Consider the following 17630-nt stretch of genomic DNA (forward strand, 5'->3'; position numbering starts at 1 on the left):
GCCCTGGAGGCAGAACTGAACGATTTCTGGTAGATGGGCAGGCTGCTATGTCAAAATTTGGCTATATCGTAAAAATTCATGAAACCAAATGTTTTTTTTTGTCTTAATTTAAGGTTAGGGTTAGGCATTAGGGTTGGCACTGTGGTTAAGGTTAGGGTTAGGTCTAAAATGAGATTGTGCCAGCTAGTGACCAATCTGCAGAGCTGCCTCCAGGGCAAGATTCATAACAATAAATGCCAACCTGCCTTTGTCTTCCTCCCTGTCAGTGTATGTGGTGGAGGACAGGAGTCGAGATGGCGGAGGAGGAGGGGAGCACGCCTGTCTCACGGCCTGTTGGACGGTCCTGTGCTGCTGCTAATGTTTGTGGGACATGATAACCTGATCCCTAAGCCTAACAGTGTACAACGGTTTTGACTAGGTGGAATACAGCTATGACCGGAAGTGAATTTTTCATAGCAGGTTAGGAGAAGTAACGTAGCAGGTTAAGAGAAGTAACGTAGCAGGTTAGGAGAAGTAACGTAGCAGGTTAGGAGAAGTAACGTAGCAGGTTAGGAGAAGTAAAGTAGCAGGTTAGGAGAAGTAAAGTAGCAGGTTAGGAGAAGTAAAGTAGCAGGTTAGGAGAAGTAACGTAGCAGGTTAAGAGAAGTAACATAGCAGGTTAGGAGAAGTAAAGTAGCAGGTTAGGAGAAGTAAAGTAGCAGGTTAGGAGAAGTAACGTAGCAGGTTAAGAGAAGTAACGTAGCAGGTTAGGAGAAGTAAAGTAGCAGGTTAGGAGAAGTAAAGTAGCAGGTTAGGAGAAGTAAAGTAGCAGGTTAGGAGAAGTAACGTAGCAGGTTAAGAGAAGTAACGTAGCAGGTTAGGAGAAGTAAAGTAGCAGGTTAGGAGAAGTAAAGTAGCAGGTTAGGAGAAGTAACGTAGCAGGTTAGGAGAAGTAACGTAGCAGGTTAGGAGAAGTAACGTAGCAGGTTAGGAGAAGTAACGTAGCAGGTTAAGAGAAGTAACGTAGCAGGTTAAGAGAAGTAACGTAGCAGGTTAAGAGAAGTAACGTAGCAGGTTAGGAGAAGTAACGTAGCAGGTTAAGAGAATTAGGTTAAAGTTAGGAAAAGGGTTAGCTAAAATACTCTTCTATCCGGCTACGAAGTCACTTCCGGTCACAACTGTACTCCATCTAGTCACGACCGTGTACAACCCTCTGGGAGTTTCAACTGATTTTTCACTTCCTGTTTCCGTCTCTTTTTTTGTGGTAACTTTATTATGCTCGCTAAATTGTTGCACACTTGACTTTGTACGTCATATGCCAAAGAAAAACAGGAACACTCAAAGTATTAAAGCAAACTTTCGTTTAAAGAAAAACAGGAACACTCAAAGTATTAAAGCAAACGTTCGTTTTTTTCAAAGTTTTGTCACGTCTTCACCAAAGAAAAATGTCTCAATAAAGGAATCAGTTGAATTAATAACAGTTGATATTTAATTGTTTGTTTTTCAGATTGGAGATGTAGGAAACTCAAGTTTCTCTTTCAGTCAATAATAACAAATATTTGCTTTTCATGGTAAAGAAAACTATGTAAGGTAACTAAGGAACTTCCAAAAAAACAAGTTCAATCATTCAAACAACAGACTTTACTTGTTAGTCAAAGGAGGTGCTACAGTTAAAACCAGTTATAGCTGGTTTACAGTTTTACAGTTAGCTATACTAAACACATGTGTTTATGTGCCTTTTAGCTGTGTGTTAGTCAGGTGGCTGTTTGCACAACTCATTTTGGGCAGTGCTCCTCACCCCACTGCCTTAAAGATCTCACATGTGGGCTGAGTGTGGGACCAGGGAGTGTTTGTATTTCTTTTGTATTTCAGTCATTCTGTGAGTTCAGATCTAAGCCCCGTTTATACCTGGTGCTAACATGTGTCCTGATCTTGTCCACATTCTGAATGTGCCCACATCTTTAGAACTAACTGTAGACGATAACTGATTGTGATCCCTTGTCGTGATGTGTTTAGTTTTATATTTTTATTTTTAATCCCAGCCCACATCCACACAGGAGGCCTTTCGCCTTTTGGTAGGCCGTCATTGTAAATAAGAATTTGTTTTTAACTGACTTGCCAAGATAAATAAATAAAGATTTTCCTGATCACCTCTGGAGGTATTTTGGGACGTGTTATATTGTATCAAGATCTCTTACAAGCGTATACAGATTTGGATTATCAAACCATTTAAACCGTCCCTCTAAAATCATTGACAGGTAGCACCATTGACTCGAGGCATCAATATTTGTCTTAAAATAAAAATGTGAATTGCACTGAAATATATACATTTTTGAGAAAGAGGATCATCAAGATTAGAACCGATGACCTTCTGTCCAGTGTCTAGTCCACTGTGCCAGACGTTTTATTTATTAGTCCGAAAGCTGTCCAGTGTCTAGTCCACTGTGCCAGACGTTTTATTTATTAGTCCGAAAGCTGTTCAGTCAGAAAGTTATAAACTTATAAACTTAGTATATTAAAAATGTGATTAGTTAAGAATGTTGGAAAACCAAAGTCTCAACTGGAATTTCGAACTCGCAACTTTGCAGGTCGCAGCCTGCGTTTAATGCTGCATTCGTAACCAAATGGGAAGGTGGTGATTACCACTTGTGAATTCGTAAATACCAGTTGGATGCATTCACGTGCTTTGAACTCGTTGAGAAACGGTCGATTGGCTAATGGCCAACAAGCTACGTCAACCATAAACTAAAAGTACAACTATCATGCTTGTAAACAAATTAGTGTTTAAAAAAAAACATATTAATAGATAGCTTTTTTTATAAATAATGTTCTGCAACATTTAACTGCCTGAAAATGCTTTACTCAAACAGAAGGATGCTATATTAGCTAGCTGGCTATGACTATCCAACACGGGAACTCTTCCAAGTCAAGGTAAGCTTTCAGTTTTACAAATGTATTGCCACTGTGGCCCACCGGTGTAACTGCTAAACTGCTTACTGAGTGTACAATGTCACCTAACAGTATGACTGTAGTGGGTTTACTAACATGTTAGCTCTATTAGCTATGTTGACTACAACATTACTTTAGCTAACATGGTGACAACGATGTAGGTTGAGTGGAGCGGATGGTTTTGCTTGGAAAGGTTTTCTTGCCTGGTCACAGACAGCTGACGTGTTGTGCATTGACTTTCACAAGAGAAGGGAAAAGGTGAGAGGAGGAGAGCGTGTAGACGGTTTGAAGGAATACAACGAGCTGCTTGTATGTGGCTATGAAAGTAAACTGTTTTCGTGTGATCAGGGGTGTATTCATTCCGCCGATTCTGTTGAAAAATGTTTCTTAAACGGAAGCAAGTGTAACGAAACGGGGATAAACATACCTGAATTTGACCAATAGAAACTCTCGTTTGCAACTTTTAGTCTAGTGACTACACCCTAGATCAGCTAGATGAAGGCAAGAGTGTGCAATCTGGTATTCAATGTGTCACTGTTTGTACATGTTTCACTGTCTGTCACCTCAAATCTTTCTTTCAACCTGTGTGCACCTACGTTGTAAACTTTCATTCATAGGCTGGGTTGTAGCAACCTCATGATGGGTACAGGGAAAATATGTGTATCATGTTGTAGCCTAAACCTATTGATGTTACATTGAACTGGGTGAATGGAATATGAGCGACAGTCATCCAATATGCTGTAATAGAAAAAAGGCCATGCAAAAAAAGAGTAATCCTCCCTCATCTTAAACGTCACCAACCGCCACTGATGAGGCTTTAGACATGGAGCAGTGAGTTTGATCTGCATGAGGTGCAACTCGTTCAGAACATTATGACCTGCTGAGTATCTGTCCTGACCCCATGTTCTATAGATTATTTTACTGTCATGGAGGCACTCAGGCCGATATGCAAATGGAGATGTTAATGATTACAGATGCTTGTTAGCTTGGAGCCGGACCGTTCTCGACATCACTGCTGTACTCCAGTCAGTCTTTATACGGCAGAGGTCAGGGTTCAAAGATGCTTCTGGCAGGTGATAATTAAACCTGTAAAAATAGCCTGGGAGCCATGAGAACCCACTGCAGCTGACAGGAAGTGGTTTGCCTCCAATGATCTCAATTGGAATAATACAACACCCGCCTTTAATCTTAATTTACCTCAGCATTACCAAGGAAGCCAATTTTACCTGCCACTCAGCATTTGGCAGATTAATTTGCTTTGATTTATTCGCAATTTTCAAAGTTTAGGCTAATGATAAAAATAGTGGAAGTGCTGAGTGGAAGTTAGTCCACCACTGCCCCCAGGGAAGCACGTCGAACCACAGCTCCTTGCCGAAAGAGGGAAAAGAACAGCCCATGCAACATGAAAAACCAAGTTTATTCTGATAAACTTCCCACATAATCCTCACCCTAGTGTAAAGAATGGTTCATGATACCTATTCATGTACATATTGACATCCATACTGTGGTTCTTCACAGTGAAAATATACGTTTTACAGATATTGGGTGTGGTTACTAGGTAAAAAAAAAAAAAAGCTCCCGTGTTGAAAGGGGAGGTTCGAGTTTGACCAATCAAATGTAAAAGGTTCGAGTTTGACCAATCAAATGTAAAAGGTTCGAGTTTGACCAATCAAATGTAAAAGGTTCGAGTTTGACCAATCAAATGTAATACGATCCGTAAGTAGACACTCTTCTAGGGATTTTCACAGAACAATAGTAAAAGTCTCTTCTTTTGAGAAATGTACAAATTAGACCGCTTTCAGGACATGGATCTGTGTTGCTGAATGAATGTACACATTTAACTTGGTAATGTGTAAGGAAACAGGTTTCACAGTTGTAAAGACAAAATGTAAACAATATCAAAACACGACGTACACCACATATATTTGTCCGTAACATGTTGTCTTGGGCTGCAAATATTAAATCAAAAACAAACATCGAGAATACTTTCATATTTTACAAAAAAGAAAATAATGTCTTCCTCAATACAAATTCATCATGATTGTCATATAGTGCAAACAAAAAGAGCAAGAAAAATAAAACGGATTAAAATAAATAGCATTTGAGTCCATTTCTATTTTTTAAGTGAGAGAGCTCTTCCTGACTGATCTTGGCAGTCAACAACAAGTGAAAGTCTTATTTCAAAGTCTACTGCACGGGAACATACAAATCTACATACATGTCACATCCTCAATATCTGTCTTTGTTCAATTAAACCATATATATTACTATGTACTTTGAATGAAGAACAACTGAGCGTCCTTAAACATTGTTCATGGTTATGATGGCTCTATGTTCTCCAGACAGCGGTCTGAGACAGTTGAAGAGTTGTTTAGCCATTAGAAAGAAAAGCCTTGACTGGGTTGCCATTGTCTGTGCTGTGTTGGGTACGTCTGATTAGATGTTTGAAAGCAGTTCACTTTTTCCTCATTGGCATCAATACCAATCCCCCCCCAAAAAAATGTAAAAAGATTTTCTAGTTTTTCCAAAATCCCTTTTTTCCCCTCTTAAAAAAGTAAGTTCATTATCGTTAGTAGTTAAGGGTGCTTTTTCTAAATCATTGTCTGAACTCATTCAGGCGCTGTTTTAACCTTCAGCAAGACATCTGTTTTGTGAGATCGTGTCCTCTCAAGATGCCCCTGCAGCACTGCCAGGGAAACCCCCTTTACTCTCCCTAGGAGATGAAGTGTTAAAGGGGCGGTGCTCTGTTACCTCTTGCCCACCTCGTTCTGTCTGAGGAACTGGATGTTGCTGCTGCTGTCTGCCAGTTCTGGGTACTGCTCCACAGGCAGCACAAAGTACCCATCGTAGCCTGGCACCTTCCCTGTTGCCAGGAGCTGCTGACTCTCTCCCTCTGCCCACAGCCTCCCTCCCTCTCGGCTCTCTTTCAGATGTTGCTGCTCTCTCATCCAGGCCCCCGACAGGGCTCTCTGGTGGGCCTGCTCTAGCAGGCGACCCCTCTCCTTCTCCAGCACGTCAGCCGCTAGGCCGTAACGTACGCTCAGGGACAACGCCACCGTGTGGATCTCCACAGTGACACCCCGGCGAGAGCGTCCGCTGACAGTCACGTTGACGCCGTTCTCCAGGGATTTCCTCCCACCACTCAGCCCCAGAGATAGCAGGTCACTGTCAGCCAGGCCCAGCTTCACAAAGAAGTGGCAGTCCTTCCCGTCTATGGTGTAGTGGGTCCCCTCCAGATAGACGGCGTTGTTCAGTACCTGGGCCACTTTACGGCTGTCCTCGCTGGCCAGGCCTGATACACCAGTCATCACATGGCCCTCCTTGATGGCCAGCATCATGCCCCGGCCCACGATGGGGATCTTGGTGCCGAACCAGTAGCCAGGCTTGTCTTGTTTGGTCCGGCGCTCCTTGTTGAGCAACCTCCCCTCCAGAGCCATGAAGGCCTGGTTGTGGCGCTCTACTGCATGCTGCACCCCAGTGATCAGCTGGAGACAGTAGAGAGTCAGGCCAGACTGTTATATTTCAATGAATTAACATCAATTACATTGAGATTTGCCTGTGTAGTCTTAGTTATCAGTAGGTGAAATATGTATTTTTATAAATGACTCACCGGAGCCGTCTCGCAGTCCTGGCTCGCCAGTAGTTCATAAGGTGGGTCAACAAAATCCATGGGGTGTCTGGGGAAGCCTGGTATGATGTTACTGAGCTGGAAACCAAACATCACTAACCAGCTCTTCACGTCTGCAAAATAGAATTCAAAACACGTCAAGATGTCACAACACAATTACCTGATGGATTTGGTTTTTAAGAACAGGTCATAAAGGAAAACAAAACACAATCATTGTTACCTGTCACATAGCTCTTGATGTCTATCATATCACTGAGTGGGTTGTTGTTCTTGAACATGTACAGATTGAATGGGACGGGGTCCTTGCCGATCTTAGGTAGGAGTTTATGGTCTGGTGCAGTCCATCTGCCTGCCAGCACATCGTAGTCTCTCTGGGCAAAGTGCACCAGCTTGGTGAGGGGGTCGTAGAGCCCTCCGTGGAAGCCCACCACCATGTTGAAGTCAGGGTTGGAGTCGTGGTACACCTCGCCGTAGGCAGTGTACTGGAGCTGCTTGACCATCTGTCCGTTGCTGCTGAAGACGGCGAGCGGCGTGCCCGTGTTGTCAGCGCCGATGTAATACTCCTCCCCGCCGGTCACCTCCATGGCAAACAGATGACCCTGCAGGTCGTAGTAGAACGAGGTGATCTCCCCTCCGGAGTGGTTGTACACGTGGGTGATCCTGCCGGGGTAGTTGAGGTCAGCGTAGAAGAACTGCAGGTGCTCTCCCTCGTTGGTCTTCCTGGAGACGCGGCGGCCCAGGCCGTCGTAGCGGTAACGCACGCTCCAACCCGCGGGCGTGCGGCTGTACGCCTGCTCCAGCAGCCCGTTGGAGTTGTAGTTGAACACGTCGGCGCCGCGCTGGCTAAGGACGCCGTCCTCGTCCACTCGGTACTGCATGTCGCCCAGGCGGGTGATGCGGTCTCGCAGGTCGTAGCGCAGCGGTAGCAGGCGGGCGCTGTTCCCAGGGTTCAGCAGGTGCAAGTTGCCGTTCAGGTCGTAGCTGTAACGCCAGGTGGACCAGTCGTTGACTTTGACCCCGACAAGCTGGCCGTCACCGTCGTACTCATAGCGGTACTGTGTGGTGTTGGCATACGGCCCGATCTTCAGCTCTCTCTTGATGACCCGGCCCATGCTGTCATACTGCACTGTCATCCAGTACATGAGCGAGCGGAAGATCTCGTACTGCACCTCTTTGATGCGGCCGTGGGCATCAAAGTGCTTGCTGAGGGTCATCACTGCCGTGGTGATTATCTGGTTGATGTCATAGTAGATAATGCCAAACTTGCCAAAGTGCTCCACCTTGCCTGAGATCTCGTCGTAGCGGTAGAGGTCTAAGGGCAGGGGCGTCTCACCGATCACAGGCTTGATGCTGGCCACACGGAAGCTGTTGTCGTGGTAGGTGTAGTCGAAGCGGGCGTTGACCATGCCCTCTTCAGAGAAGCGATACATCTGTCTGTCCACTAGGGGGCCTATCTTCCGGTAACGGATGGTGCAGGAGAACCCCCCGCTCTGCAGGTTGACCATCTTCAATACGCCGGTCGTATCGTCGTAGCCGAACGTAACGGCTGTTCCGTCGTACAGAACCTCAGACAGCTTGGCCAGCTTGCCGTACCTGTAGATGACGCGTCGGCCCGTGCCCAGGTAGAAGGTGGCACGCGGGCGTCCGTCCTCGCTGAAGTCGTGGATGACGGTGGCGTTGCTCTCGGGAGGGTTGTAGATGTTGCGGATGTACCCGACGGAGACGTGGGTGGACATGGTGTGTCTGGCCATGCTGGGCATGGTGACAGAGGTGAGACGCCCCGAGGTGTCAAACTCAAACACGTACTGTTTCTGACTCTGCTGGAGGAGCAGCACCATGGACTGAGGAGAGATGGGAAAGAAAAGGCATATTTACTATTTGATTCTGTGCTGTAACATAAACAACAAAACTCAGAGACAGGCAAGAGTGGAAAACTGTCTGGCACTTTGTTCCCAGGCAACTAACAGTACACACACAGACACACAGAGATATAGAGACACACAGACATACAGAGACACACAGAGACATAGAGACACACAGACACACAGAGAGACACAGAGAGACACAGACACACAGAGACACACAGAGACACACAGAGACACACAGAGAGACACACAGACACACAGATACACACAGATACACAGAGACATACAGAGACACAGAGAGACATAGAGACACACAGACACACAGAGAGACACAGAGAGACACAGAGAGACACAGAGAGACACAGAGAGACACAGACACACAGACACACAGAGACACACAGAGACACACAGACACACAGAGAGACACAGAGAGACACGCAGACACACAGAGAGACACAGAGACACACAGAGACATAGAGACACACAGACACACAGAGAGACACAGAGAGACACGCAGACACACAGAGAGACACGCAGACGCACAGAGACATAGAGACACAGACACACAGAGAGACACAGAGACACACAGAGACATAGAGACACACAGACACACAGAGAGACACAGAGACACACAGAGAGACACAGAGAGACATGCAGAGACATAGAGACACACAGACACACAGAGACACACAGACACACAGAGAGACACAGAGAGAGACACACAGAGACACACAGAGACACACAGAGACACACAGAGACACAGAGAGACACACAGAGACACACAGAGACACAGAGAGACACAGAGAGACACAGAGAGACACGCAGAGAGACACACACAGACACACAGAGAGACACAGAGAGACACGCAGACACACAGAGACACACAGAGAGACACACAGAGAGACACAGAGAGACACGCAGACACACAGAGACACACATAGAGACACACAGACACACAGAGACACACAGAGAGACACACAGAGACACACACAGAGACATAGAGACACACAGACACACAGAGAGACACAGAGAGACACACAGAGACATAGAGACACACAGACACACAGAGAGACACAGAGAGACACGCAGACACACAGAGACATAGAGACACACAGACACACAGAGACACACAGAGACATAGAGACACACAGAGACACACAGAGACACACAGAGACACCCAGACACACACAGACACACAGAGACACACAGACACACACAGACACACAGAGAGACATAGAGACACACAGATACACAGAGACACACAGACACACAGATACACAGAGAGACACAGAGAGACACGCAGACGCACAGAGACACACACACACCCAGTAGTGTATCAGAATGCCTCACCCTGTCCAGATAGCTGAAGCTCCACACCTTGCCGTCCACAAAGGTGCGTGAGAGGATGCGTCCGAAGGTGTCGAACTCGCTCCTCTGGCTCATGCTGCCTCTCTGCAGGCCCACCAGGCGTCCGGTGGGGGAGTAGGACACGTTGACCACAGCCAGGCTGCTGCTGGGCAGCCAGGTGGCCGGACGGCTCTGCTGGTCATACATGATCCTCAGCGTGAACTTACGGTGGTCGTCATAGATCTTCTCTGTGCGAGTGTTGCGGTCAAAATCAATGGAGAGGAGGTTCCTGCCGTGGGCCTGTGGAGAGAAAGGAAGGACATTACATTAGTCACAGGTACCTGTGGAGAGAGAGGAAGGACATTAGTCACAGGTACCTGTGGAGAGACAGGAAGGTACATTACATTAGTCACAGATATCTGTGGAGAGAGAGGAAGGACATTACATTAGTCACAGGTACCTGTGGAGAGAGAGAGGACATTACATTAGTCACAGGTACCTGTGGAGAGAGAGAGGACATTACATTAGTCACAGGTACCTCTGGAGAGAGAGGAAGGGCATTACATTAGTCACAGATACCTGTGGAGAGAGAGGAAGGACATTACATTAGTCACATGTACCTGTGGAGAGACAGGAAGGACATTAGTCACAGTTACCTGTGGAGAGAGAGGACATTACATTAGTCACAGGTACCTGTGGAGAGACAGGAAGGACATTACATTAGTCAAGGTACCTGTGGAGAGAGAGGAAGGACATTACATTAGTCACAGGTACCTGTGGAGAGAGAGGAAGGACATTAGTCACAGGTACCTATGGAGAGAGAGGAAGGACATTACATTAGTCACAGGTACCTGTGGAGAGAGAGGACATTACATTAGTCACAGGTACCTGTGGAGAGAGAGAGGACATTACATTAGTCACAGGTACCTGTGGAGAGAGAGGACATTACATTAGTCACAGATACCTGTGGAGAGAGAGGACATTACATTAGTCACAGGTACCTGTGGAGAGAGAGGACATTACATTAGTCACAGGTACCTGTGGAGAGAGAGAGGACATTACATTAGTCACAGGTACCTGTGGAGAGACAGGAAGGACATTACATTAGTCACAGGTACCTGTGGAGAGAGAGGACATTACATTAGTCACAGGTACCTGTGGAGAGACAGGAAGGACATTACATTAGTCACAGGTACCTGTGGAGAGAGAGGAAGGACATTACATTAGTCACAGGTACCTGTGGAGAGAGAGAGGACATTACATTAGTCACAGGTACCTGTGGAGAGAGAGGAAGGACATTAGTCACAGGTACCTGTGGAGAGACAGGAAGGACATTACATTAGTCACAGGTACCTGTGGAGAGAGAGGACATTACATTAGTCACAGGTACCTGTGGAGAGACAGGAAGGACATTACATTAGTCACAGGTATCTGTGGAGAGACAAGAAGGATATTACATTAGTCACAGGTACCTGTGGAGAGAGAGGAAGGACATTACATTAGTCACAGGTACCTGTGGAGAGACAGGAAGGATATTACATTAGTCACAGATACCTGTGGAGAGAGAGGAATGACATTAGTCACAGATACCTGTGGAGAGAGAGGACATTACATTAGTCACAGGTACCTGTGGAGAGAGAGAGGACATTACATTAGTCACAGGTACCTGTGGAGAGAGAGGAAGGACATTACATTAGTCACAGGTACCTGTGGAGAGAGAGGAAGGACATTACATTAGTCACAGGTACCTGTGGAGAGAGGACATTACATTAGTCACAGGTACCTGTGGAGAGAGAGAGGTCATTACATTAGTCACAGGTACCTGTGGAGAGAGAGGAAGGACATTAGTCACAGGTACCTGTGGAGAGACAGGAAGGACATTACATTAGTCACAGGTACCTGTGGAGAGAGAGGAAGGACATTACATTACCTGTGGAGAGACAGGAAGGACATTAGTCACAGGTACCTGTGGAGAGAGAGGACATTACATTAGTCACAGGTACCTGTGGAGAGAGAGAGGACATTACATTAGTCACAGGTACCTGTGGAGAGAGAGGAAGGACATTACATTAGTCACAGATACCTGTGGAGAGAGAGGACATTACATTAGTCACAGGTACCTGTGGAGAGAGAGGAAGGACATTACATTAGTCACAGGTACCTGTGGAGAGAGAGGACATTACATTAGTCACAGGTACCTGTGGAGAGAGAGGAAGGACATTACATTAGTCACAGGTACCTGTGGAGAGAGAGGAAGGACATTAGTCACAGGTACCTGTGGAGAGAGAGGAAGGACATTACATTAGTCACAGGTACCTGTGGAGAGAGAGGAAGGACATTAGTCACAGGTACCTATGGAGAGAGAGGAAGGACATTCCATTAGTCACAGGTACCTGTGGAGAGAGAGGAAGGACATTACATTAGTCACAGGTACCTGTGGAGAGAGAGGAAGGACATTAGTCACAGGTACCTATGGAGAGAGAGGAAGGACATTCCATTAGTCACAGGTACCTGTGGAGAGAGAGGAAGGACATTAGTCACAGGTACCTGTGGAGAGAGAGGAAGGACATTATATTAGTCACAGGTACCTGTGGAGAGAGAGGACATTACATTAGTCACAGGTACCTGTGGAGAGACAGGAAGGACATTGCATTAGTCACAGGTACCTGTGGAGAGAGAGGAAGGACATTACATTAGTCACAGATACCTGTGGAGAGAGAGGAAGGACATTACATTAGTCACAGGTACCTGTGGAGAGACAGGAAGGACATTACATTAGTCACAGGTATCTGTGGAGAGACAAGAAGGATATTACATTAGTCACAGGTACCTGTGGAGAGAGAGGAAGGACATTACATTAGTCACAGGTACCTGTGGAGAGACAGGAAGGATATTACATTAGTCACAGATACCTGTGGAGAGAGAGGAATGACATTAGTCACAGATACCTGTGGAGAGAGAGGACATTACATTAGTCACAGGTACCTGTGGAGAGAGAGAGGACATTACATTAGTCACAGGTACCTGTGGAGAGAGAGGAAGGACATTACATTAGTCACAGGTACCTGTGGAGAGAGAGGAAGGACATTACATTAGTCACAGGTACCTGTGGAGAGAGGACATTACATTAGTCACAGGTACCTGTGGAGAGAGAGAGGTCATTACATTAGTCACAGGTACCTGTGGAGAGAGAGGAAGGACATTAGTCACAGGTACCTGTGGAGAGACAGGAAGGACATTACATTAGTCACAGGTACCTGTGGAGAGAGAGGAAGGACATTACATTAGTCACAGGTACCTGTGGAGAGAGAGGACATTACATTAGTCACAGGTACCTGTGGAGAAAGAGAGGACATTACATTAGTCACAGGTACCTGTGGAGAGAGAGGAAGGGCATTACATTAGTCACAGATACCTGTGGAGAGAGAGGACATTACATTAGTCACAGGTACCTGTGGAGAGAGAGGAAGGACATTACATTAGTCACAGGTACCTGTGGAGAGAGAGGACATTACATTAGTCACAGGTACCTGTGGAGAGAGAGAGGACATTACATTAGTCACAGGTACCTGTGGAGAGACAGGAAGGACATTACATTAGTCACAGGTACCTGTGGAGAGAGAGGAAGGACATTACATTAGTCACAGGTACCTGTGGAGAGAGAGGAAGGACATTACATTAGTCACAGGTACCTGTGGAGAGAGAGGACATTACATTAGTCACAGGTACCTGTGGAGAGAGAGGAAGGACATTACATTAGTCACAGGTACCTGTGGAGAGAGAGGAAGGACATTAGTCACAGGTACCTATGGAGAGAGAGGAAGGACATTACATTAGTCACAGGTACCTGTGGAGAGAGAGGAAGGACATTAGTCACAGGTACCTGTGGAGAGAGAGGAAGGACATTATATTAGTCACAGGTACCTGTGGAGAGAGAGGACATTACATTAGTCACAGGTACCTGTGAGAGACAGGAAGGACATTGCATTAGTCACAGGTACCTGTGGAGAGAGAGGAAGGACATTACATTAGTCACAGATACCTGTGGAGAGAGAGGAAGGACATTACATTAGTCACAGATACCTGTGGAGAGAGAGGAAGGACATTACATTAGTCACAGGTACCTGTGGAGAGACAGGAAGGACATTACATTAGTCACAGATACCCGTGGAGAGAGAGGAGACATTACATTAGTCACAGGTACCTGTGGAGAGAGACGAAGGACATTACATTAGTCACAGGTACCTGTGGAGAGAGAGGAAGGACATTACATTAGTCACAGGTACCTGTGGAGAGAGAGGAAGGTACATTACATTAGCCACAGGTACCTGTGGAGAGGAAGGACATTACATTAGTCACAGATACCTGTGGAGAGAGAGGACATTACATTAGTCACATGTACCTGTGGAGAGAGAGGAAGGACATTACATTAGTCACAGGTACCTGTGGAGAGAGAGGACATTACATTAGTCACAGGTACCTGTGGAGAGAGAGGAAGGTACATTACATTAGTCACAGATACCTGTGGAGAGAGAGGAAGGACATTACATTAGTCACAGGTACCTGTGGAGAGAAAGGAAGGACATTACATTAGTCACAGGTACCTGTGGAGAGAGAGGAAGGTACATTACATTAGTCACAGGTACCTGTGGAGAGACAGGACATTACATTAGTCACAGGTTCCTGTGGAGATAGAGAGGACATTACATTAGTCACAGGTACCTGTGGAGAAAGAGACGACATTACATTAGTCACAGGTACCTGTGGAGAGAGAGGGATGTACATTACATTAGTCAGAGGTACCTGTGGAGAGAGAGGAAGGACATTACATTAGTCACAGGTACCTGTGGAGAGAGAGAGGACATTACATTAGTCACAGGTACCTGTGGAGAGAGAGGAATGGCATTACATTAGTCACAGATACATGTGGAGAGAGAGGACATTACATTAGTCACAGGTACCTGTGGAGAGAGAGGAAGGACATTACATTAGTAACAGATACCTGTGGAGAGAGAGGAAGGACATTAGTCACAGATACCTGTGGAGAGAGAGGACATTACATTAGTCACAGATACCTGTGGAGAGAGAGGACATTACATTAGTCACAGTTACCTGTGGAGAGAGAGGACATTACATTAGTCACATGTACCTGTGGAGAGAGAGGAAGGTACATTACATTATTCACAGGTACCTGTGGAGAGAGAGGACGGATATTACATTAGTCACAGGTACCTGTGGAGAGACAGGAAGGACATTACATTAGTCACAGATACCTGTGGAGAGAGAGGAAGGTACATTACATTAGGCACAGGTACCTGTGGAGAGACAGGAAGGACATTACATTAGTCACAGATACCTGTGGAGAGAGAGGAAGAACATTAGTCAGATACCTGTGGAGAGGACATTACATTAGTCACAGGTACCCGTGGAGAGAGAGAGGACATTACATTAGTCACAGGTACCTGTGGAGAGTAAGGAAGGACCTTACATTAGTCACAGGTACCTGTGGAGAGAGAGGAAGGACATTAGTCACAGGTACCTGTGGGGAGAAAGGAAGGACATTACATTAGTCACAGGTACCTGTGGAGAGAGAGGACATTACATTAGTCACAGGTACCTGTGGAGAAAGAGAGGACATTACATTAGTCACAGGTACCTGTGGAGAAAGAGAGGAAATTACATTAGTCACAGATACCTGTGGAGAGAGAGAGGACATTACATTAGTCACAGGTACCTGTGGAGAGACAGGAAGGACATTACATTAGTCACAGGTACCTGTGGAGAGAGAGGACATTACATTAGTCACAGGTACCTCTGGAGAGACAGGAAGGACATTACATTAGTCACAGGTACCTGTGGAGAGAGAGGAAGGACATTACATTAGTCACAGGTACCTGTGGAGAGAGAGGACATTACATTAGTCACATGTACCTGTGGAGAGAGAGGAAGGACATTACATTAGTCACAGGTACCTGTGGAGAGAGAGGACATTACATTAGTCACAGGTACCTGTGGAGAGAGAGGAAGGTACATTACATTAGTCACAGATACCTGTGGAGAGAGAGGAAGGACATTACATTAGTCACAGGTACCTGTGGAGAGAGAGGAAGGTACATTACATTAGTCACAGGTACCTGTGGAGAGACAGGACATTACATTAGTCACAGGTACCTGTGGAGAGAGAGGAAGGTACATTACATTAGTCACAGTTACCTGTGGAGAGAGAGGAATGACAATACATTAGTCACAGGTTCCTGTGGAGATAGAGAGGACATTACATTAGTCACAGGTACCTGTGGAGAAAGAGACGACATTACATTAGTCACAGGTACCTGTGGAGAGAGAGGAATGGCATTACATTAGTCACAGATACATGTGGATAGAGAGGACATTACATTAGTCACAGGTACCTGTGGAGAGAGAGGAAGGACATTACATTAGTCGCAGGTACCTGTGGAGAGAGAGGACATTACATTAGTCACAGGTACCTGTGGAGAGTAAGGAAGGACCTTACATTAGTCACAGGTACCTGTGGAGAGAGAGGAAGGACATTACATTAGTCACAGGTACCTGTGGAGAGAGAGGAAGGACATTACATTAGTCACAGGTACCTGTGGAGAGACAGGAAGGACATTACATTAGTCACAGATACCTGTGGAGAGAGAGGAAGGACATTAGTCACAGATACCTGTGGAGAGAGAGGACATTACATTAGTCACAGATACCTGTGGAGAGAGAGGACATTACATTAGTCACAGTTACCTGTGGAGAGAGAGGAAGGACATTACATTAGTCACAGGTACCTGTGGAGAGAGAGGAAGGACATTACATTAGTCGCAGGTACCTGTGGAGAGAGAGGACATTACATTAGTCACAGGTACCTGTGGAGAGACAGGAAGGACATTACATTAGTCACAGATACCTGTGGAGAGAGAGGAAGGTACATTACATTAGGCACAGGTACCTGTGGAGAGACAGGAAGTACATTACATTAGTCACAGGTACCTGTGGAGAGACAGGACATTACATTAGTCACAGGTACCTGTGGAGAGACAGGAAGGACATTACATTAGTCACAGATACCTGTGGAGAGAGAGGAAGGTACATTACATTAGGCACAGGTACCTGTGGAGAGACAGGAAGTACATTACATTAGTCACAGGTACCTGTGGAGAGACAGGACATTACATTAGTCACAGGTACCTGTGGAGAGAGAGGAAGGTACATTACATTAGTCACAGGTACCTGTGGAGAGAGAGGACATTACATTAGTCACAGGTACCTGTGGAGAGAGAGGAAGGTACATTACATTAGTCACAGGTACCTGTGGAGAGAGAGGAAGGATATTACATTAGTCACAGGTACCTGTGGAGAGACAGGAAGGACATTACATTAGTCACAGATACCTGTGGAGAGAGAGGAAGGTACATTACATTAGGCACAGGTACCTGTGGAGAGACAGGAAGGACATTACATTAGTCACAGGTACCCGTGGAGAGAGAGGAAGGACATTACATTAGTCACAGGTACCTGTGGAGAGACAGGAAGTACATTACATTAGTCACAGATACCTGTGGAGAGAGAGGAAGGACATTAGTCACAGATACCTGTGGAGAGAGAGGACATTACATTAGTCACAGATACCTGTGGAGAGAGAGGACATTACATTAGTCACAGTTACCTGTGGAGAGAGAGGAAGGACATTACATTAGTCACAGGTACCTGTGGAGAGAGGAAGGACATTACATTAGTCACAGGTACCTGTGGAGAGACAGGAAGGACATTACATTAGTCAAGGTACCTGTGGAGAGAGAGGAAGGACATTACATTAGTCAAGGTACCCGTGGAGAGAGAGGAAGGAC

At 45.9% G+C, this 17630-nt stretch overlaps 1 protein-coding gene across 1 annotated transcript in view; it reads right to left on the reverse strand.

The window, feature by feature from the left end:
• Positions 1-4326: 4326 nt before the first annotated feature.
• Positions 4327-17630, reverse strand: part of LOC115125502 (teneurin-2-like) — a 486685-nt gene continuing 473381 nt past the window's right edge. Inside the window, exons 27-30 of the mRNA XM_065023942.1 lie at positions 9772-10068; positions 6777-8397; positions 6539-6669; positions 4327-6413 (exon numbers count right to left, since the gene is read on the reverse strand). Of these exons, the coding sequence (XP_064880014.1) occupies positions 5676-6413; positions 6539-6669; positions 6777-8397; positions 9772-10068 (2787 nt within the window). The 3' untranslated portion in view covers positions 4327-5675. The remainder of the gene's footprint in view (positions 6414-6538; positions 6670-6776; positions 8398-9771; positions 10069-17630) is intronic.

Source organism: Oncorhynchus nerka, linkage group LG10, assembly GCF_034236695.1.
Source record: "Oncorhynchus nerka isolate Pitt River linkage group LG10, Oner_Uvic_2.0, whole genome shotgun sequence".
NCBI lineage: Eukaryota > Metazoa > Chordata > Actinopteri > Salmoniformes > Salmonidae > Oncorhynchus > Oncorhynchus nerka.